Raw genomic sequence first — 23,805 nt, forward strand, 5'->3', positions numbered from 1 at the left:
TCATCAATATAATATTACTGTTTATGGAAGTAAAGTAACTATTTTGGTGATCACAAATTCATTTTCTAAAGAACACTTTCAAGCTGCTATACAGCTGTTTTTGCCTTTGACGTGCTCACTCTTAAGTTGTCAAACATCATTCACAATCATACAATCCCTGCTGATATGTCACTCATCTTTGCTAGCTCAAATTAAAATCATTGCCTGATTCAAAACCAACCTAATGTTTTATCCATTATTGGATCGATCACATCAAATTATAGCATACTTTGATCTCTTGACCCAAAAAAACATTTTTTTTTGCCCCAAGTGACATCACATGTATGCATGGATAAACTTCCTTTATAACTTTTTCAATGTTTGGATCTAATTCCATTTCTTTTTTTAAACTGTAAAATCACCTCCAGCTGTTTGCCAAACATTATTTTGTGGTATAGTCACAAATTCTAGCAGCAGAGTATTGAGAAGATTGAATCTATCTCCGTCAGCATCCACAACAATTTGACTTTTTTTTGCCACTCAGTTCATTCACTCCTCTCTCCATTCACTCAATCTAAACCATGCTATGTAAAACTCAGTTCCTGTTTGATCCTGGTTTGAACTTCAAATAATATTTCATTACCGTGGCTACTTACTCCCAACTCCTCAGTATCCTATATAAAAGAAACTGGGAAAGTTCTCTCACAGACTAGTTAAGCAACAGTCTGACAATCATTCTTATGGAATCATATCTTACAGAAAATGTCCCAGACACCACCATTACTATCCCTGGATATGTACTGTCCCACCTGCGGGACAGACTCAGCAGAGGTGGCAGCACAGCCAGGAGGGTTTTGTCCTGGGAGTTCTTGACATCGACTTCGGACTTCAGGTTAAGCACAGCCAAGGAAACCTCTTATGGTTACCACATACCCATCCTCCTTTGACTGATGAATCAGTACTCCTTCATGTTGAGCAACACTTGGAGGAAGCACTGGAGGATAGCAAGGGCACAAAAGGTACTCTGGGTGGGGGATTTCAATGTCCACCACCAAGGATGGCTCAGCAGCAGTGTTACTGATCGAGCTGGTCAGGTCCTAAAGGATATAACTGCTAGATTGTGTCTGCAGCAGGTGGGAAAGGAACTAACAAGAGGAAAAAAACATACTTGACCTCAACCATACTAATCTGCAGGCTGCAGAAGTGACCACCGCACTGTCCTTGTGGAGTTGAAGCCCTGCCTTCACATTGAGAATAACCTCCATCGTATTGTGTAGCACTATCATGCTAAATGGGACAGACTTCGAACGGATCTGGCAGCTCAAGACTGGGCATCCATGCTGTGGGCCATCAACAGCAGCAGAACTGTACTCCAGCACAATCTACAATCTCATGGCCTGGCAATATCCCCCACACAACCATTACCATCAAGCCAGGGGATCAACCCTGGTTCAATGGAGAGTGCAGGGGGATGCCAAGAGCAGCATCTAGCATACCTAAAAATGACGTGTCAACCTGGTGAAGCTACCAAACAGGACTATTTGCACACCAAACAGCATAAGCAGCATAAGTGATAGACAGAGCTAAGTGACCCCACAACCAACAAATCAGACCTAAGCTTTGGGGTCCTTCCACATCCAGTCGAGTACGGTGGTGGACAATTAAACAACACACTGGAGGAGGGAGCTCCACAAATATCCCTGTCTTCAATGATGGAGGAGCCCAGCACATCAGCGCAAAAGGTAAGTCTGAAGCACTCACAACAATCGTCATTCAGAAGTGTTGGGTGGATGATCCATCTCGTGCTCCTCTAGTGGTCCCCAGCATCACAGATACCAATCTCCAGCCAATTCAATTCGCTCCACGTAATATTAAGAAATGGCTGGAGACACTGGATATTGCAAAGGCAATGGGCCCTGATAACATTCCGGTAATAGTATTGAAGACGTGTGCTCCAGAACTTGCCACTCCCCTAGCCAAGTTCTTCCAGTACAGTTACAACACTGGCATCTACCCGACAATGTGGATAATTGTCCAGGTATGTCCTGCACACAAAATGCAGGACAAATCCAAACCCAGCCAATTACCACCCAGTCTAATCTCCATCATCAGTAAAGTGATGGAAGGTACTATCCACGGTGCTATCAAGCAGCACTGCTCAGTGACACCCAGTTTGGGTTTCGCCAGGGTCACTCGGCTCCCGATCTCATCACAGCCTTGGTTCAAACATGGACAAAAGAGCTGAATTCTAGAGATGAGGGGAGAGTAACAGCCCTTGACATCAAGGCCGCATTTGACCAAGTACGGCATCATGGAGCCCTGGCAAAACTGGAATCAATGGGTATCGGGGGCAAACACTCCAAAACTTAGAGTTATACCTGGCACAAAGGAAGATGGTTGTAGTTGCGAAGGGTCAGTCATCTCAGCTCCAGGATATCTCTGCAGGAGTCCCTCAGGGTAGTGTCCTAGGCCCAGCAATCTTCAGCTGCTTCATCAACGACTTTCCCTCTGTCACAAGGTCAGAAGTGGGGATGCTTGCCAATGACTGCACAGTGGTCAGCACCAGTCGTGACTCCTCAGATACTGAAGCAGTCCATGCTCAAAGGCAACAAGATCTGGATAATATCCAGACTTGGGTAGGCAAGTGGCAAGTAACATTTGTACCACACAAATGCCAGACAATGACCATCACCAATAAGAGACACTCTTAACCACCATTCCTTGAAATTCAGCTGTACTACCATCACTGAATCCCCCACTGTCAACATGCTTGGGATTACCATTGACCAGAAATTCAACTGGACTCACCATATAAACACAATGGCTACAGGGCAGGTCAGAGACGAGGGAGACTATGGTAAGTAACTCACCTCCTTATACCCTAAAGTTTATCCACCATTTACAAATCACAAGTCAGGAGTGTGATGGAATACTCCCCACGTGCCTGGATGGGTGCAGCTACAACAGTATTCAAGAAGCTCGACACTATCCAGGACAAAGCAACCCGCTTGATTGGCACCACATCTACAAACATTCTATCCCTCCACCACCGTCACTCATTAACAGCAGTGTGTACTATCTACAAGATGCACCACAGAAATTCGATAAAGATCCTGAGACAGCACCTTCCAAACCCACGACCACTTCTGTCTCAAGGAGGTAAGGGCAGCAAGTATTTGGGAACACCACCACCTGCAAGTTCCCCTCCAAGCCACTCACCACCCTGACTTGGATACCACCGTTCCTTCATAGTCGTTGGGTCAAAATCCTGGAATTCCCTCCCTACGGGCATTGTGGGTCAACCCACAGCAAGTGGACTGCAGCGATTTAAGAAGGCAGCTCACCATCACCTTCTCAAAGGGCAAATGGGGATGGGTTATCAATGCTGGCCAGCAGTGAATACTAGAATCTGTTCAAAGTTTAAACATCCAATAACTGTTCAACATGAAATTTGCTCTTCCAAAAATCCATCTTTGCTTGCAACAGTGGTTCAGTCTCCCATTTGCATTTATTTCAAATTGTTATCACTTACAAATTCCTCCATGGCTCACAAGATTTTAATTTGATCAATTCTTCAACACTTGTCCCACACATCTTTTACCTCTGCCGCTGTGCACCCTATTGTCTTCTGCACTATCTTTGTTGTCAAATCTTCAGCTGCTTCAGTCACATTCAGTCAATGTTCTATACTGCATTCCACTTTTTTCCTAATTTTCAATTGCCAAACTTTTTCTCATTTTTCCCAATCTTTTCCTCCATAGTTCATTATCTAGTTTGCCCCATTGGGTTGGCATGTTGGCTCAGTGGTTAGCACTGCTGCCTCACAGCACCAAGGTCCCAGGTTCGATTCCAGCCTTGGGTGACTGTCTGTGTGGAGTTTGCACATTCTCCCTGTGTCTGCGTGGGTTTCCTCTGGGTGCTCTGGTTTCCTCTTACAGTCCAAAGGTGTACGAGTCAGGTGAATTGGCCATACTAAATTGCCCGTAGTGTTAGGTGCATTAGTTGGAGGGAAATGGGTCTGGGTGGGTTACTCTTCAGAGGGTCGGTGTGGACTAGTTGCGCTGAAAGGCCTGTTTCCACACTGTAGGGAATCTAATCTGTCGCTCTAGCTGTCTATGTTTCTGACACACTTGGGATTTTAAAAAAATTATACATACAATGACTTGGTGTTTATAATAGTAATGATAGCAAAATTGCTGGCATTCGCCATCATTACCTGATAGCCTTACTATAAACATCTTTGTACTTCACCGTGTTCAATGACATTTAATTGGGTCTTTAACTGTTTGTGCTCATTTCATAGTTCCCTTTCTCATGGGCAATTAGGGATGGAAAGTAAATGTTGGCTTTGTCAGCAATATTCATCACATGAACAAATAAAACACATTTGAAATCACCTCAAATTTCTTGATCACGAAACAAGTTTTTGAAATAAAATATTTTTGACAGTCATTACTTCACTGCCAGAAAAGATGAGGAAGCAGGTTTGTTAGTTTTCTGATGGGAACTGGATCGGCACTTCAAATAAAATCAGTGCACTTAGAGTCATAGATATGTACAGCATGGAAACAGACCCTTTGGCCCAACTTGTCCATGCTGACTAGATATCCTAAACTAACCAAGTCCCGTTTGCCAGGACTTGGCCCATCTCTCTCTAAACTTTTCCTATTCATATATGTATCCAGATGCCTTGTTACATACTGATTTGCTTCATGAATGAATACTTCAATGTGACTGAATCCTGCTTCATGATATGAAAGCTGATAGATGCTTGGACATCCGTTTGACCTGATGCCTTGGGTTCATACTGACATTAAGAAGGTGGAAAGATACATCACACTTATTACTATTTCTTTTTGGGTTGCTTTCTGCAACGTCAGCAGGAAACATTATCAGATCGATTAAGTGTTGTTGCTGTCTATAACAAAAATGATTCTATCTCCTGTGCATATGCAGTATGACTTTCAAGCTGCAAGGTCTGTGGAAATGAGCTATCCAATTAATTGATAATCTACACTTCAGGTTGGACAGTATCACAGAAGTGGTTTAGATGGTGACATTTCCGTGAACCTAGCCGCTCAGTGCAAAAAAGAAATCTGACAGGGTAAGTACAACACAGAACTTGCAAACTTCATTTCACAGACTGAGACAGGAAACTGAAGTTCAAACTAAGAACCTGAACAGTAATTATCCAGAGGAATTGACTGAAGATTCAGAAAAGCTTAAGTTCAAATCTCACCAAGAACATTTGTGCTATTCAAAAGACAAACAAATAAATCTGGAATTTTAAAAAAATTGAAATCTACTAAAGAAAGTGACATGAAACCGTGGGATCATCACAAAAATCAAACTGATTCAATAATGTCCTTTAGAACAGAAAAGCTTTCACCTGACCCAGTATGGTCTACAAGGGTCATAATTATATCTGTGGTAACTCAAAATATCTATCCCATTGCTCTGCTACTTCTGAAGTTAATTTTCCTATAAGTATTTACAATACAGAAAATCAAATATGTTTCTATCATCCTTTCAGGCAATGTAATTCTATTTATTATCACTTATTGTACAAAAGATAATACCTACATAGCTTCTCTTGTTCTTTTGTCATTGCCATAAATGTGTGTCCTTTTGTTACAGATTGTTCTGTCATTGGAAAACTTATTATTATTTACTCTAATAGTGGCACAGTGGTTAGCACTGCTGCCTCACAGCGCCTGTAGACCCGGGTTCAATTCCCGACTCAGGCGACTGACTGTGTGGAGTTTGCACGTTCTCCCCGTGTCTGCGTGGGTTTCCTCCGGGTGCTCCGGTTTCCTCCCACAGTCCAAAGATGTGCGGGTCAGGTGAATTGGCCATGCTAAATTGCCCGTAGTGTTAGGTAAGGGGTAAATGTAGGGGTATGGGTGGGTTGCGCTTCGGCGGGTCGGTGTGGACTTGTTGGGCCGAAGGGCCTGTTTCCACACTGTAAGTCTAATCTAATCTAATCTAATCTAATCATACTCTTCATAATTTTGAACATCTCCATTAATGCTTCCCTTAGCTTTACCTGTTCTAAAGAGAACACTCTGGCTTCAATCGTCTCTCCACGTAACCAAATTCCTCATCTCTGGTAACATTTTAATAAACTTACTTTGAACCCTCTCCAAATCTTCACGTTCTTCCTGAAACTCAGTATTGAGAACTTGCAAAATATTCCAGCTGGGCTTAACCAACACTGTAGAAAAGTTTAGGCAACTTCCTTACCCTTTCATTCTAATGCCTTTTGAAGAGTTAAGATTTAAGTGTTAAGAGTCATCTGAACTTACCTGGTCACCTTTAAAACGTGTGCATGGATATTCCCAGGCCTCTCTGTTCCCATTCCATTCTTCCTACCAAAATGTATCTCCTGACACTTCTCTGCATTAAAGTTACATCTGCTGTATCTAAATTTGAGCAGTCTGTCAATTACTCCTAAAGTCTGTTGCCATCTTTTTAACTTGCCAACGAGTTTTGCTCATCTGTCAAATATTGCTTTAGTCTCAAGATCTTCAATTTTACTAACAAATGGATTGCATAGCACTTTATTAACTGTTTCTTGAAAGTCCATATATACAGCACTATCTTCAGGCATTGCCATTCCACTTTCTTCAGAGTGTCAGCTGGCCTGAGGAGTCAGATCAGTGTTAGGAAAACATTAAATGATGAATCAGGGTTAGTCATGCAGGAGTCGGTTAGGAATATTCTACTCATCTTCAGCACTTTGTATCACTGATTTAGTGACTAAATAATTTAACTTCCTTCATCAATCCATGCTGAAGAATTCTCTGTATTGCTTTGCAAGTTAGTTTCCAACAAGGCCTTACCTGGTAATTAACAAGTCAAGTTTTTTTGTTGAAAAATGGCTCTTCACGGAATCAAAGCCACATGAACCTAAACTAACATATTGCCAACACAAACTTACAAATCTTCGATTTGAGTAGTTAAGTTTAAAAATGAAACAATCTAAAAAAGTCAGATGTTCTAAATATTGGGAAACTACTAGGTACGTACCTGACATTTTTATTGTGGTGAGATAAAGTTTGACAAATTGAAAAACGCAGCAAAAAATATATAGAACTTTATTCTAAATATGAGTAGTTAACTTCATTTGTGCTCTTTGATCTTATTGCACTGAAATAGTAATTCCAAATTCTTACTACAATGTTATTGTTGAATGCAATTTTTCAAACCTTTTTGCTAAATACAGAGGAACCTCGATTATCCGAAGGACACGGGCAGGGTATATTTCATTCGGTTAATCAAATGCTGGATAACAAGCATTGGAACCTTGCAATCTTGCCGGATACTCCGATATTCAGATAATCGAATGCCGATAATCAAGATTTCTCTGTATCATGTGTAGCTGTTCACTTTACAACATTTTGCATACTTCAAGTAGTGGTAGTAATAATGGAGCCTGAATATATATTTAATGTTCATAGAAATGTGTATCTCTCAAGAGAAAACAGCATAAACTTTGAAACGACATTTTAATGCATTCTATTAATTTTTCAAATTTTAAGAGGCATTAAACTATTAAATAAATAAGTTACCTTTGCCATTAAAATAGCAGAGAGAGAAATATGATATTTGCCAAACAGGCATTTGTATGATACCATCATTCAGTAATTTCTAGAATTTAACTTCTAAAATGCTGATCACATGTTGCCTATTAGCAAAAGTCAGAGTCAGACAGCACAGAAACAGACCCTACAGTCCAACTTGTCTGTGCCAACCAGACAATCTAAATCTAGTAGCTGTAATTGTACCTGGCTCCCTCTCGCAGCTCGTTCCATACACGCACCACCCTCTGCATTAAAACATTACCACACAGGTCTATTTTGTGTCTTTCCCCTCTCAAAAGTGAACGCTTGTGTTTTGGAATTCTCAATTAGTGAAAACTAAATTAACTTATAATTTAAATTATTAATTCAGATTTGACTAAGATAGCATTGTTATTATTAGGGCTTTACAAAGAAAATGAAATGAGAATGAGATGTGTAAGCTTACCACACCCAAGTTGTGGGTCATGTGATTGTCATCCCTGATCCCAAACCGCTTCATGCTTTTCTGTGTTTCACCATCACTTACAGAGACTTTCCTGCTGTGAAACAAATTCAAAGTTAATAGAGTTTTCTATCTTGTTCGAGACATACCATCTTAAATTGACTATTACATTTCATAACTGTTGACTACTTTTAAAACAAAGGTCTGACACAATTATGACTACTTCTCCAAGTGAATCTTAAGCTGCGCACACAGAGAAACCCAGGCATACACAATGGTTTTGAAATGATCTTATCTTAGGATTTCACCAGCACTTTTCCATTCAATAGGTATTTCTCCAATTGCATGTTAAGCATTTGGTTTCATCTTTCCTACAGTGTTTGAATACTTAAAAGATATTCCATATTATTGCAAAAACGTTCAATCTTTTCATATAAACAGGAGATGACATGCAATTATTTACGAGGGAAAAAAAAACATCTAAAACACTATGCCTTTAAAATAATGTTAGGGGTCAGGCCAACATCTTGTTTCCACTTTACTAAGGAAATTTCTTCAGGGGTTCACCTAACAGACCTTCAGCAAACACCATCATATGTCACATTTTCTGTGACTTCTGCACTTGAAGTGGATCATACTCTCAGTTCTTTCTTTTCTGCAGGAAGAAAAGATTTGAGGCAAGCAATAGCAAGACCATAAGACAGTAACAAAGTAATAATTTTTTGAAAGAAAATGAGAAGTAACAGAGAGATCAGAGAAACAACAGGGGATAGAATCTGAGAGTTGGGAAACGAAAGTTGGATTTCAAGGAACAAGGTCATGCATGCAGTAACTGAACGGATTTAACACCAAAGTGTAACACCAAAGCAACATGTTCAATTCCCACACTGGCTGAGATTACCTTGAAAGACTCTCCTTCTCAATCTCTTCCCTCACCTGAAGCATGGCAACCCTCAGCTTAAACCCCCATCAGTCGTCTCTCTTTAATGAAAGAACAGCTTATGGTCTGCTAGGACAATGACAACTTTGTTTTTTATATTCAACTAGTGCAAATAATTTAGCTAATGTTTGAGGCCCTATTCTTTCAAGACAACTAGAAGCAAAACACAAACGTGTTATCCTCCTATTTGGACAAAAGGATAAACACTTAGAAAAAAACATGCTCCTGTTCCAGATAACCACTTCAAAATATATTTGAGATTAACATTCTACATCCTGACACATGGAGTAGTTAATGTCCAGGGTCAATGAATCGCATACTTTTGTGTTAAATACTAACAACATCCACATTTGGCATATCATACCTCATCAAGCTGAAAAATACTGGTGGTACTAGTATTCAAATTGTTTTTATTTCATGATGTAAATCTTCAAGAAATAAATATTCATGATAGCAACAGTAATACAGAGAAACGACAATTATCCTAATGAGATGGGCGGGCACTATTTCGTTTGGATAACTGATTATTTGGTTAATCTATTCAACACCTTTTCTCTGGGGCTTGAAGTTTTCTATTAAGTCTGCTGCCCGTTCAGGATACTAGCAGCAGCACAACGGGCGCCTGCCCCCAACACCGCCACCCGTCCCACCCCCCCAAACCTCGCCCACCCCCTACGCAACCCTGCTCTGGGGCAGCTGGACTGGACATCAATAACAAGGCTGCTGCTGCTACTGCTACTGCTGTTTGTGGTGGTTTGGGAGGGGGGGGGGGGTTGAGTCTCCAAATAGCGCGTGTGACACACACACACAACTTTTTACTGCAACATTTTGACAGGTTCCACCTTTGCCCTGTACAGGAAAATATTAGAGAGAATATCTGGGGAAGGGGGGGGTTTAAGGGTATATGCCTGAGGAGAACTCCAGAGAGAGTGTGGGAAAAGAGAGAGAGGGTGGGAAGTCAGTCATTTAGAGACAGTGCCTGCACTCCCATCAGTCCAGGACAGTTCTCGGCTGGACTTTTAATCACTGTAAACAAAAGACATGATTAGTGTTGGACACACATCTTTGATGTAATATTTTTGTTGGGATCTCGAGATCACCTTCGGAAAATCTGATTTTCAGATAGTTGGTATTCGGATAATTGGGGTTCCCCTGTATATACTTTTGGAGTACTAGCTCCTCTAAGAAAATGCACTTAACAGCCAGGTGATCAGTAACAAACACTGAAGCTGGTTATCTCAGATATGTTCATTGAGTTGAGCCATCACTACTTGAATCTAATCAGAGAGTTGACAATTTGGACAATGGTCCCATAATTCAAATATTCCTCAGCCAACTGGGATAGTTAGAAAGTTGGTATGGTGGACTGAATGGGTGTTACATTTGGTGACAAATGGGACATCTATCTGGAGCGATATTTTTGGTGAGATAAAGGCAATATTCTATTATTTTGAAAGTTTAGCAATGAAGTTGACAAATGTTGAAAATTATAAAAATCAAATAACCAAATGCATTAACAATTCATTTATTCATCAAAAACTGACAGAAGTAAAGATGTTGGTGATTAAAAATATAACAATAGCATAGAAACTACAGGTACACATATTAGTCTGCACGATGGTGATACATAGTCCCTACAACTCATGTCTGGATCAATGTAGCTTAGAGACCGGGCAGATCCTACTCATTTGTGGAAACAATTTTGGTACAAATGGAACAAAACATATCATATATGAAAGCATATGGTAAACTGTTTGCACTAAAAGTATCATTGTGTTTCATTTTTATATGTTTAATTTATTTAACACTACAATCGTAATTTCCTTCACATACCAAATAATGGCGAAAAATCCACCAGTAGCACAAAGTAATTTCAGGATATATCTAAACTAGACTGTGCCAAACTAGCTTCACAAATTACATGCTAGGTGATTACAATCAAAGTCTTGTAGATATGTTCTCAAGCAAAATGTAAATCTCTTTGAGATTCTATCAGCTCTTAATGAGATTGAAATAAATTATGCTTGTCAAGTTAGAATTTCTTATCATCTTAGCACTTTGCCTGAACCTTTTGCACAATTCATCTGCGCTGAAGAGGAATTCCTCAATATATGATAGTCAGCATGCAAATCAGCTGAATGCAAAGAAACAAAGCCAAATTTCTACAGATTCTTATCTAAAACTTTGTTCCACATTCACAAGCAGTTGTTGTTTCATTCCAACAAACAACTAAATAACACAATTTTTACAAATGTTATTAATTCAGCTTTGAAGAGAAAGCTAATCATGTAATCCTACACTATAAACTAAGATGCCTAAGCATGAAATTTAGTTAACACTCTTCTATTTTATGCAAGTAAACAAAATCAATTGTGTGTGTGTGTAGGAGTTGCAGTTATAGCAATTATCGTGGGAACTTTGTGGTAATAATGATAACTACACCCTTCTTTGATAACAAGGACTTGTCGCGGATGAGTCTGTGTCTTAATGGCCAGAGCTTAGCAATCACCGGCAAAGTAATGCCACACATTGCTGACCTTGAAGTCAATTTCCCATTAAGATCTAACATGTTCTGTGGCATAGATTTCACTTTTCCCAGGCCTCATTTCATCTGGCACAAGCCACAAGGATCTCTGACATCAAATAACGGTGAGTTTCTCAAACAGGAACCACAGAAGAATCTTTTAGGTAGCAAACCAGGAAGGTATATACAATATCAAGGTTGGTGTTTTTCATAAGGAATGGATTGTTTTCTTTACTCATTTGTGGGATGCATGTTGTTAACTATGTCATCTTTTCTTGCCCATTCCTAACTGCCTTGCAAAGGTGTTGGTGGATAACACAAAAACATGGAATTAAGGTACGTGCTGAAATATCAAACTTTTCAATTAAAAAAATTAAAATCTTATTAACTTTTTAGGATGGAATGTAAAGATTTGCAATCCACAAATTAAATTAGTTTTTCAGGGTCAGAAGGTTGCTTAGCCAGAATTATGTGCAGTTTTTAGATTAGACAGCGTGGAAACAGGTCCTTCAGCCCAACAAGTCCACACTGACTGTCCAAAGAACAACCCACCCAGTCCCATTCCCCTACATTTACCCCTGACTAATGCACCTAGTACTACTGGCAATTTAGCATGGCCAATTCACCTAACTTGTACATCTTTGGAATGTGAGAGGAAACCGGAGCACTTGGAGGAAACCTACGCAGACACAGAGAGAATGTGCAAACTGCACACAGACAGTTGCCCTAGGCAGGAATTGAACCCAAGTCCCTGGTGCTGTGAGGCAGCAGTGCTAACCACTGAGCCACCATGCCACCTATTAATGAATAACTTACACCTGGGCCCAAGTGAATCTATTTAAGGCTTTTGTTTTGAGAATAATAATAGTGTAAGAAGCAAAACATCACACAAATTCACTGATTTTTGATTGATTTCCATTTACATGGACTTCAGCTGCACACCATGTGGGTACACATGGAATGACAGAGTAACACCTGCATTTCTTTATTTAACCGCACATATATGGACACGAAAAAAGTATTATCAATTCCACAAAGTAAAAACAGCAAATGTGGTCAGATTCACGATCATTACAATGCAAAATTCAGGCCAAAACGTAGTTTTACTTAGAGTCATATAAAAATGTAACTCATCTTACCCATCTTCATTAATTCCACACATACGGACCCGATCAGTACTCATCCAGCTGTGAAGGTTGCCATACAGGGGCGTCGCAGACAGCATGGCGTCTTTTTGATTGATGCCTCCCTTCTCCGCAATTTTATTCTTCAATAAAAAAAAATTCTTTTTAAATGTATAAATCTATATCAAACACCCTTATTTAATGTATATATACAACTTAAAATATTTCCATTGTGGTAAATCTATACACCTTTGGAGCACTGCAATCAGTTATGAAATGCTCCAATTGTATTCAATTACATTCACAATTTCAGACTAGAAAAGTTAAAAAAGTTATAAAATATCATTAGTAAGTCAGGATTAAAACAATAATAACCAATAACAAATCCTTGTACTATTACAGTAGAAATGATAAATAATGCAGGTTATTCTATGTTCAGAGTCCTTAGAACGAAGTTCCAATACTAGTGATCACAGACCTCAAAGCTTTAATTAATATTATTGTTACAAACAGCAATGTTTTCATTTGTGTAAAGTAAGTCATCATTAATTATTTTTAACCTACAAAAATCCATATTACAGTTCCCAGTCAATATCATGTTAAATTCTTTCACAGGAATGTGATGAGGAATACGTTCACAAGTACATGTTATAGCTTTCCCACAAGTCAGCATCAGATGCACACAATCATTCAAAATGTGTACTCATGCTCGTCACCACATGTGTGGCAATAACCACCATACTTCCTCTCTGCTGAAGCAAAGGAAGCAGCCTGCTAAAGTTCACTACACACATACACCCTAATTTCAGACGTTTAATATATTGGTTCTAATCACATATATGAAAACAAAACACATCATATGAGTACGAGGCTAATAATTTGTGAAATTAAGAGTATTATTCAATAAAAACTTAATCAAGCATGATTTATGCAATATTGTCACATTTCAGAAACAGTAGTCAATGACCTCATTGCATGATTCCCAGAATAGATTTTTGTAGATTTCGCCCACAGCCACCAGCATGTTGTAGAGCAATTGTAATGAGTAACTCCATTTAATTTTTATACTCCTTGAACTGGAAACCTCAAGTCTCTTCTTAATCTTGAGATTGTTGAGTTCATTGTCATTTCACTAAGAATTGTATCGTCAGCAAAAGCCTAGGATCCAACATGAAGCCCTTATATGCTCACATGAATGTTCCACAGACAGAATAACAGGACTTCCGGCATTTCTACAAGTCACATCTCGAGGTGGTGAAATTAGAAGTAATAAGCCATATCAGGGATGAAACCTGGGACCTTACGGGAAATATAGCTGAGATTTACAATTAATAGTGTTCTTACAACACCAGACTTTGGAGAAGTTATTGTTTTTCCAAATTAAGAGCTAGAAAGAACTATGACTTCAGAGAAACAATCTTCTAGTTTAGCAACTTGAGCAGACTTTTTGAATCCTTTGAAGGATGTCAAGTAAAATGATGTGACTATGTTAAATCTGCCCTGGACATGTTTATCCCATTGATGACAGCTTTTCATCCTTGCACTTGAAAAGCTTTTCCCAGAGAGTATGATAATATCACCGATAAAGCAAATGCTATGACATTGCTCCTGACAAAATTTTACATTAATCACAATATTCTGACCATGGACAACCATTCTGCAGTAGATGTTTTAAACATAATGCAAATGCAAATTTCTGAACATAGGTCATAAGAGTTTTTACAGCATGGAAACAATTCCTTTTGGGCCATCTTGTCCATGCTGGTCAAACTCTCACCTGTTCTAATCTCATTTCCCAGCACCTGGTCTGTAGTCTTATATGTTATGATGTTTCAAGTGTTCATCTAAATGATTTTTAAGTATCTTGAGGAGTCCTGCCTCTACCATCCTTTTAGGCAGCGAATTCCAGATACCCACAAACATTTTTTCCTCAAACCCTCTTATCAATAAATTTTGTCACTGCTGAGGATATGAGTCAACAACTAAACGATTGCAATCTTGGGTTAAAAATCTAAGACCTCAAATGCTCAAAGGACTTTTAAACTGCATAATCTTTGCTCTTCTTGTCTGCAGTAGACAACCTGTGTTCTTAAAGCTATTCACCTGTGTTTGTGTATGTATATATGATGCTCATATTTTTTATGATTTTCAGAATTAGCAAGTAATAGAATTTCTCTTTCTTTCACTCAAGAAAACCTTGTAAGTGGATCCTTAATTAGAACTAGTATTCCATTTAAATTGAAGTGTGATAGCTGTAGACTTAAGAGAATAAAACTATTGCTGCAATCGACTGAGAGGGGGATTAAAAAGAGAGGAGCTAAATTACCACTCCTCACCAGCTCTTAGGTGTATTTACAAAACCACCAATATTTAAAAGTTTGATTAAACTACATCACAATACATAAAACGTCACTGTAACAGAAATGACATGGTTCCTTTCCCTCGTGAAAAAAATGGCTTAGTAAACACTTCTTGAGCAAACCAGACAGCATTTTAAAAATCAGTGAGTTTACAGAAAGGAAGTGAACAAAAATGTTTAGTCACCTCTACTTTTGCAATTATTTTTCACTATTCTATAGTGCTAAAATTAAATATATTTGAACAGTTTTCATAACACCCTACATCTCCAAGTTATATTTATAATTATTTCTCCTACAACAAATTGCATAGGAGTGCAGTCATTATTTCTTTTCTGTAAGCATGTGTTATTTTATACATAGCAAGCTCCTATAAAAAAAAATCAAGTGACCAATTAATTTGGTTTTTGGGATTGAGGAAGGAGCAATAACCAGGACATCAGGAAAACATCTATTTCTCTTCACACAGTGCTATAAAATCCTCTAGCATCCAACTTGAACAGGAATATGAAGCATTACTAGCTAAGTTCTGTTGTGCCATCCAATGTCGTGCTTCATCCTTTTGTCGTCAATCTAATGCAAAAATAATACCAGGTGATTTGCTTCAAAGGTTTATAATGGTGCCCCACTAATGGCTAATCAATGTTTCAAGTACACAATAAAGCTACATAGCAGTGGTTTTACCATGAATAAAAATTTGGGAGTGTCTCAACTTAGGGCAGATGGGTTACGCTCTGACTATTTGATTTGTCCAATTAATCATTGCTGTAGAACATTCTGAAAGCTCCTATTGCTGGCAGGGATGGGTGGAAATAAGTTGGCTGGTGCACATTGCATGAAAGAAAAAAAAAATCCAGCAATTGTTGTCTCATTGCACTTTGTACTACAGGCAGTTTGAAAAACAGAATCAGTGCTAAACAAAAAAAGACTGCCGATGCTGAAAATCAGAAACAAAATTGCTGGAAAAACTCAGCAGGTCTGGTAGCATCTGTGGAGAGAAAGCAGAATTAATGTTTTGGGTCCAGTGACCCTTCTTTAGAACAGGATCAATGCTGTCACTTCCCCTGTCACAGCAAATATGTAACCTCTCTCACCAAATTGACAGACTTTAAATAATAAGAACGAAGCAACAGGTCATTCACATTATTTCCCCAGATGTAGCTTTGATCATTGTGCAACTATACAGAGAGAACTAGCGATTTGGATACAGAACTGGCTCGAAGGTAGAAGACAGAGGATGATGCTGAAGGTTTGCTTTTCAGACTGGAGGTCTGCGACGAGTGGAGTGCCACAAGATCGGTGATGGGTCCATTGCTTTTTGTCATTTACATAAATGATTTGGAGGTGAACATAGGAGGTATAGTTAGTAAGTTTGCAGATGACACCAAAATTGGAGGTGTAGTGGACAGCAAAGAAGGTTATCTTAGAGTACAACAGGATTAGAGTACAAATGGGCCATTAGGCTGAGGAGTGACAGATGGAGTTTAATATAGATAAATGTGAGGTCCTGCAATTTGGAAAGTCAAACCAGAGCAGAATTTATACATTTAGTGGTAAGTTCCTGGGGAGTATTTATGAACAAAGAGACCTTGAAATGCAGGTTCATAATCCCTTGAAAGTGGAGTCACAGGTAGATAGGATAGTGAAGATGGCGTTAGGTATGCTTTCCTTTATTGGTTAGAACATTGAGTACAGGAGTTGAGAAGTCATATTGTGGCTGTACATGACATTGGTTAGGACACTGTTGGAATATTGCATGCAATTCTGGTCTCCTTCCTATCGGAAGGATGTTGTGAAACTTGAAAGGGTTCAGAAAAGATTTACAAGGATGTTGCCATTGTTGGAGGATTTGAGCTAGAGGGAGAGGCTGAATAGGCTGGGGCTGTTTCCCCTGGAACATCGAAAGTTGAGGAATGATCTTATAGAGGTTTATAAGATCATGAGGGGCATGGATAGGATAAATACACACAGTCTTTTCCCTTGGGGTGGGGGAGTCCAGAACTAGAGGCATAGGTTTAGGGTGAGAGGGGAAAGATTTAAAAAAGGACCTAAGGGACAACTTTTCACACAGATGGTGGCGTGTGTAAGGAATGAGCTGCTAGAGGAAGTGGTGGAGGCTAGTACAATTACAATATTCAAAAGGCATTTGGATGGGTGCATGACTAGGAAGGGTTAGAGGGATATGGTCCAAGTGCGGGCAAATGGGACTAGATTAGGTTAGGATATCTGGTCGGCGTGGATGGGGAAGTGCTTATGCCCGAAACGTCAATTCTCCTGCTCCTTCGATGCTGCCTAACCTGCTGCGCTTTCCCAGCAACACGTTTTTCAGCTCTGATCTCCAGCATCTGCAGTCCTCACTTTCTCTGGGTTGGACCTAAGGGTCTGTTTCCACACCGTACACTTCTGTGCCTCTATGACTCTATTTAAAATTATCTTTCACCCAAGCTCAAATTTGAGTGGGCCAAAGCTATGGTAAGCCATCCATAGTTACGTCCTTGCAATATAAAACTGTTACACTTCTACTATTGATCATTGGTATTTTTTATATATTAGTTGCAACATCCTGGTTCAAAGATGGATAAATTATAATTATGAATGAGCAGCTTACTGGATGCATTAAGCTAGAACCAAAAAATGGCTTGGCCACGATGCTTCTGTGTAGGGGAGCCTGACAGCCCTCATCATTAAATGAATAAAAAGTCGCCGGTGTGAAGTACAGAGTGACCATTGTCTGACATTATGGGTGGGATTTTCCTTTCTTTGCTCGGTGTTGAACTGGGTGTCTTTAATAGATCCTTCTGCCCCACCAATGAAAGCATGTTCCGATTTGGCAGTTAAGTCTTAAATGGAAACATAACAGGTTCCATAACTGAGAATTCCACCCTTCCTGAAGTGGCCAACCATTGTGAGTGACAGTCCCTGAGATCTGCAGGAAAGTTGGAGATACAGGGAGCTCAGTGGCAACTCCAGAGTCTATCAGCAACCATGCTCCTGCACCCTATCTTCAATCCTCATCCATGCCTGCAATTCACAGATTGGGACAAATGGAGCCTAGTCCCCCACACCCAGCCAGAAGACCGATTTTCCAGTTGAAAAGGCAGCCATTTTCCTCATCTGTCGGCAAGGGTGGGTAATCATGATAGTGGTGGCAGATTTTTTAAGTGGTCATTAATTGTCTATTTAAGGCCATACTTACTGGCCAGTCAAGGCAGTTGACCATGCACCCGGCTGTTCAGAATTTAATTGCTGGGGTAGCTGATATCTCTCTGGTGCTAATCCACCCAATTATTTGCTCCTCTACCACCTTCTCCACTACTTCTCAGGAGAAAATCATGTCCCATATTCGAGAGAAGGAGTTGGTACCATCCAAACAGTATAGTTATATAGATATTTCATGATGCTTTTAGGAAATGCATCCTCCACTTATTAATATGACAGCAAATAAGGACAAGGTTGCCTATATAGGTGCCAAGAACAAACTAAGTGGTTATCACCACCACGAGGTCACACTGCTGATAATATATGCACCACTATTAGATAAGATTCCATCCTTTTTTCCCTATCTTAGCTCTCAACCAGCCTGTGCAGAGCAGACCAGCAATACAATTTCTCTTTCACTGGCCATTTGGGACCCTCTGCAGCAATTGTGCAAGATATGGTCAGCCGAAATAAAATTGGAACCTGCAACTCAAAAGCAATTTACATGACTTTGAAATCCACCCGTGGCATAAATTGAGACTAACTGCACAGCACTGACAAGCAATAGCAATATTGTAGAACGGCTTCATGAAACACAGATCTGACAGGGAGGGGTTACTGAACTTGACAGTGTGAGGGAACTGAAAATTTATTTACAATTATTAATCTAGTCTGCTCCAGGGATCTTGTATTTTAACAGTGCGTGGTACTTAAGCTCCTCCACACTGTCAAAGTACCTCTAATTAGCCCCCCCCCCGATGATCCCAACAACATTGATTTCAACTTGTATTGAAATATCAACAGAGATTGACAAACAAGTAAAAATATGTTGAAATAAAACTCTCTGTGACAAATACATCCTCCTTAAAATCAAGTTTTGCACAAACATGAAATAGAGGTGAAAGAACAAAGTAGACAGATTCTAAATTCTAAAGGAGAAAGTGAGGACTGCAGATCTGAGTCGAGATTCCTGAAGAAGAGCTTATGCCTGAAATGTCAATTCTCCTGCTCCTCGGATGTTGCCTGACCTGCTGTGCTTTTCCTGCACGACATTCTAGATTCTAAATTCTCAGTAAGCCTCTCAGACTTAAAACTCTTTACTCAACAAAATATGAAAATACTTGCTGCGGGTCACATGCATAACAAATCAAAAAATGTAAACCTGCGTGATGAGGTCCAAGAAGCAAAGCATATTACCTCACAGTTTAGTACTTATTCAGTAACAGAATTCCTATGACTTGGCAAACAAGTGATAGATTACAACAGAAATCTTTGCCTTTTCTTTCACAAATAATATCATGCTTCAAGTTTAGAGTCCCAGAGTTTTATTTTTGCCTTAAGAGCACTGATTGGCATTAAAGATATTAAATTGAATTAGTTGTTTTCAGGACAATTTGAAATTTCATTTTCATAGTTACTGCTGGTAAGTTTTCTTTCACATTTATTTAATAAGCTGAATTTAGATTAGATTAGATTACTTACAGTGTGGAAACAGGCCCTTCGGCCCAACAAGTCCACACTGACCCGCCGAAGCGTAACCCACCCATACCCCTACATTTACCCTTACCTAACACCATGGGCAATTTAGCATGGCCAATTCACCAATTACTATGTTACCTGTTTCTCCACAATGGTTTAGAAACCAGTCATTCTCTTTGAATTATTAGAATTCTTTCTGCTGTCACAAGGAGTTGAGGTCAAGACATGCGTACAGGCTCAAAAATATGAAGTGTTGATTGTGAACTATGCACACATTTTCAACTTTTCTACAATGTTGCATATAGCACACATTTATCTCTTGGGAGATATTCCATTGGACTATATAATTTCATCTATGTAAGCTGCAACCTGTTTCTTTAGCCATGTTTTCTGACCTGACAGGACGGGGACACTTGTTTCTCTATCAGCTAAAACTGATGACATGGCTCTTGACTTACTTATGTTCTATCAAGTTAGAATTGGACGAATCACTAATCATCCTTTGGAATGTCACTTGTATTCCTGTTTACCATATTGAGCTCTTTTGCGTGAGTAACCACTGCCTCTTTTGCTGCTCTAAAATTGCACTCTACTTCTGTTTCTTCTGGAAGGAACCTGAAGTTTTACAGATATAGCATTCTTTTGTCATAACTGGGCACTATTAATGTTCCTAAGGTTTTTTGTTCCAAAGTGATGGCGGTTAGTATTTGCTGATTGGTCTGAACTTTGTTTTGCCTTATCACATCTGTCTGCAGAGGGTTTGCAGTAAAAGGCAGATAGGCTCTGTTGGTCCCCTGTACCAATGGTGACCTCCTCCTCTCAGGACTTGCCGTGAATCTTCCTATTTATGCTTCCTGCACAATCTGAATAATTTAGATTAGATTATGATTAGATTCCCTATAGTATGAAAACAGGCCCTTCAGCCCAATAAGTCCAAACCGACCCTCCGAAGAGTAACCCCCCCACACCCATTCCCCATATGTACCCCTGACTAATACACCTAATACTATGGGCAATTTAGCATGGCCAATTCACCTGACCCACACATCTTTGGATTGTGGGAGAAAACCGGAGCACCCGGAGGAAACCAACGCAGACACGGGGAGAACGTGCCAACTCCACACAGATAGTCACCCAAGGCGGGAATTGAACCCGGGTCCCTGGTGCTGTGAGGCAGCAGTGCTAACCACTGAGCCAGCTGCCACCAAACTTTCTCCAAAATCAAATCTTTTATGAAAAGTGGTAATAAATTTCATCAATAATGCCAGCAATTCTTACTAATTTTGATTTCGAGCCTCCGTAGACATTGTTCTCCATTTATGCGTAGAAGTCATTAATAAAATTACCTATAGATGCCCCAGATGTGGAACTCCTCTATCATGACTTTCTATTTCAAGAATTTTACTTGTTCCCTCATTGAAGTAATTATCAAAAGCTGTTCAAATACCTTCAACAGTTTCAGTCCTGCCTTTGATATTTTGGCAATGTACATCAGCTGCAGTCAATCCTGTTGAAATCAGTTACTTGTTCAGTTTGAGTTTAGTATGTAGTTTTTTAAGTAATTCTATATCTTAAGAACTGTTTTCACTAAGATCTCTAATGCTGTGCTCTGTTTTGATTATCTCTGACATTAAATGCTTCAGGTAACATTTCTTTCTCTTTTGCTTAATGTGGTTATTTATTTTTATTTTATTCATGTATAAATTTGCAGGCACCTGAATCTGTTTGCAATTTGATGGGTTTAAGTTTTTAATTTTAATGTTGTTTTAATTCCCTTGGTTTGTAGTCCCTTCAAATTTTTAAAGTCTATTACAACAATACTATGGTGTTTTCTTCCAATAAGCTCTTAAACTCCGTAGTATGGCAAAACTGTAGCTTAAAGTTCTGCTAAATGGTAATACTGTATCTCTGTACTGCTTACTGGGGGCTTCCTGCCAACATGCAATCAAAATGGTGGTTTTCCTGTCTCCTTCAGCCAGAATGGAGTTTTCCTTTTCCTTCATGGGCGAAATGGCCACTTTGCTGCTTTCATTGAATTACTATGTGATTCACATCCCTGTACCAGATTTTCAAATAAACTAGTGTCTGGGGCTTTAAGAAATCTTCTATCAAATCCATGGTAAAAAGTTTGTATCTCCCAAAGTTATCAAAGTCTTTAAATTCTTCTATCTTCTTCAGATAGACTCTGCCTTGCAAATCTTTGATCAACCTGCTCACAATATTCCTGATAATGCAGTCTTTGTTGTAAATTAACTTAATAGTCTTTGACATTTTTTAAGGAGCTATAACTCACAAGCATGCTTGCTACGGCAACCATGCTCATTGTTAATGATAAGTTCTCCTTTCTTTCCTTCCATCTTTGCTAACCTGCCTTTTTGGCCCCTTGCCTGAAGGGATCTTGAACTTTATTCTGCAGCTCCAAAATATTTGTTTCCAAGTCAAACTTTGAATTGAGACTGATCCTGCAGATTCTTCTCTTCTAAGAATTCTAACTGCCAAGTGCGACTAGTCATTTTACTCCTTTCTTACATGAAACTGTGTTTCCTGCATCTCTTAGCAGCTCTAAGATCAAGATCTTAGCCAGAAATTCTGCTTCTGTGACACCATTCCTTCTATGAGCTCAACAGACTCATTCTCTCTAAGCACCTGTAGCAGCTGATTACTGCTTTAGGAAGTCTCAATGTTTCTTAGTGAAAAAAATCAATTTTTTGTATACATTGTTCCCTTGAAGTGATTAAGCAACAATCTCAACGCTGATCACCATATCATACATTATTGTCTTTGGGATACAGAAGTCGAACAGAAGGCTTAGAGTCATAGAGATGTAGAGCATGGAAACAGACCCTTTGGTCCAACCTGTCCATGCCGACCAGAAATCCTAAATTAATCTAGTCCCATTTGCCAACACTTGGCCCATATCCCTCTAAACCCTTCCTATTTATATACCTATCCAGATGCCTTTTAAATATTGTCACTGTACCAGCCTTGACCACTTCCTCTGGCAGTTCATTCCATATGCGCATCACCCACTGCGTGTAAAAGTTGCCCCTTGGGTCCCTTTTAAATCTTCTCCCACCCTAAATCTATGCCCTCTAGGTCTGGACACCTCCACCCACCCAGGGAAAAGACCTTGCTTATTTACCCTAAACATGCACCTTATGATTTTATAAACCTCCACAATGTCACCCCTTGGCCTCCAATGTTTCAGGGAAAACAGCTCCAGCCTATTCAGGACACAGCCTTCTACCTCAAATATACAGACTCTACCACTGACCACAAGAACCCTAAATCCTCCTTTCTAGATATTTATAAATCAACCTGTTCAGATGTATTATGACACACCTCTATAGAAGGTGGAAATTGAACCTAGATCTTCTGGCTGAAAGGCTGGAATATGGAGACCACAGGAGACCTAATCCTGATTGAATCCATACAGCATGGAAGCAGGCCATTAGGAACTTTGAGTCCACACCAACCCATTGAAGGGCAACTAACCTGACCCACACCTCTCCATTTTATCCCTGCATCTTCCATGGCTAATCCACCTAACGTGCACATCATTGGATTGAGAGAGGAAACCAGTGCACTTGGAGGAATCCTTGCAGAACTGGGAAAGTGCACAAACTCCACAAGGTTGTTAATGGTGGAATTGAACCTGGGTCCTCAGCACTGTAAGGTAGCAGTATTGACCACTGAACTACTGTGCCCCCCCAATATACTATGCATAAAAGAAGATCCTTTAATAACAGTGGTAGAGAATAAACAACTAGTGAGTCTTAGCAAGAAGAAGCACTTGTCTGAATCATAAGATGTACTACTTTATGTCCTCATTAGGCACAATCTACATTTACCGGTTAGATATAATTACTGAGTCCATTAGTAGCCAGAGATGACACATATGATCCCATCAGGATCTAGAGTTAGATTCCTTGATTTCTCTATCAAAAGTGGGATGGCATCATCAGAATGGGTTGAGCCCAGAACAATCTCCAACATTAACTCTTTCAGAACTACTACTTTACACAACAATCTGATGAGGTCAGTTGGCAAATTTATTTTGACCCTTAGGCTTTAATCTCTGTTGGAATCACACTCACTTAAAATCACTAAAGAATGTCAGCCCCACTATATTCATACTAAATCTATTTGACCCTGAAAAGATTTCAAAACAACAATCCT

General features: G+C 39.4%; 1 protein-coding gene across 9 annotated transcripts in view; it reads right to left on the bottom strand.

Annotated features, from left to right (window-relative positions):
* bcor (BCL6 corepressor) overlaps positions 1–23,805 on the bottom strand; it is a 312,325-nt gene that overhangs the window by 53,383 nt on the left and 235,137 nt on the right. For all 9 annotated transcript variants that reach the window (XM_060833542.1, XM_060833549.1, XM_060833541.1 and 6 more), the window contains 2 exons: positions 12,608–12,735; positions 8,008–8,101 (listed from right to left, as the gene is read on the bottom strand). In XM_060833542.1, the coding sequence (XP_060689525.1) occupies positions 8,008–8,101; positions 12,608–12,735 (222 nt within the window). The remainder of the gene's footprint in view (positions 1–8,007; positions 8,102–12,607; positions 12,736–23,805) is intronic.

The sequence above is a fragment of the Hemiscyllium ocellatum genome, chromosome 12, assembly GCF_020745735.1.
Source record: "Hemiscyllium ocellatum isolate sHemOce1 chromosome 12, sHemOce1.pat.X.cur, whole genome shotgun sequence".
NCBI classification, from domain to species: domain Eukaryota; kingdom Metazoa; phylum Chordata; class Chondrichthyes; order Orectolobiformes; family Hemiscylliidae; genus Hemiscyllium; species Hemiscyllium ocellatum.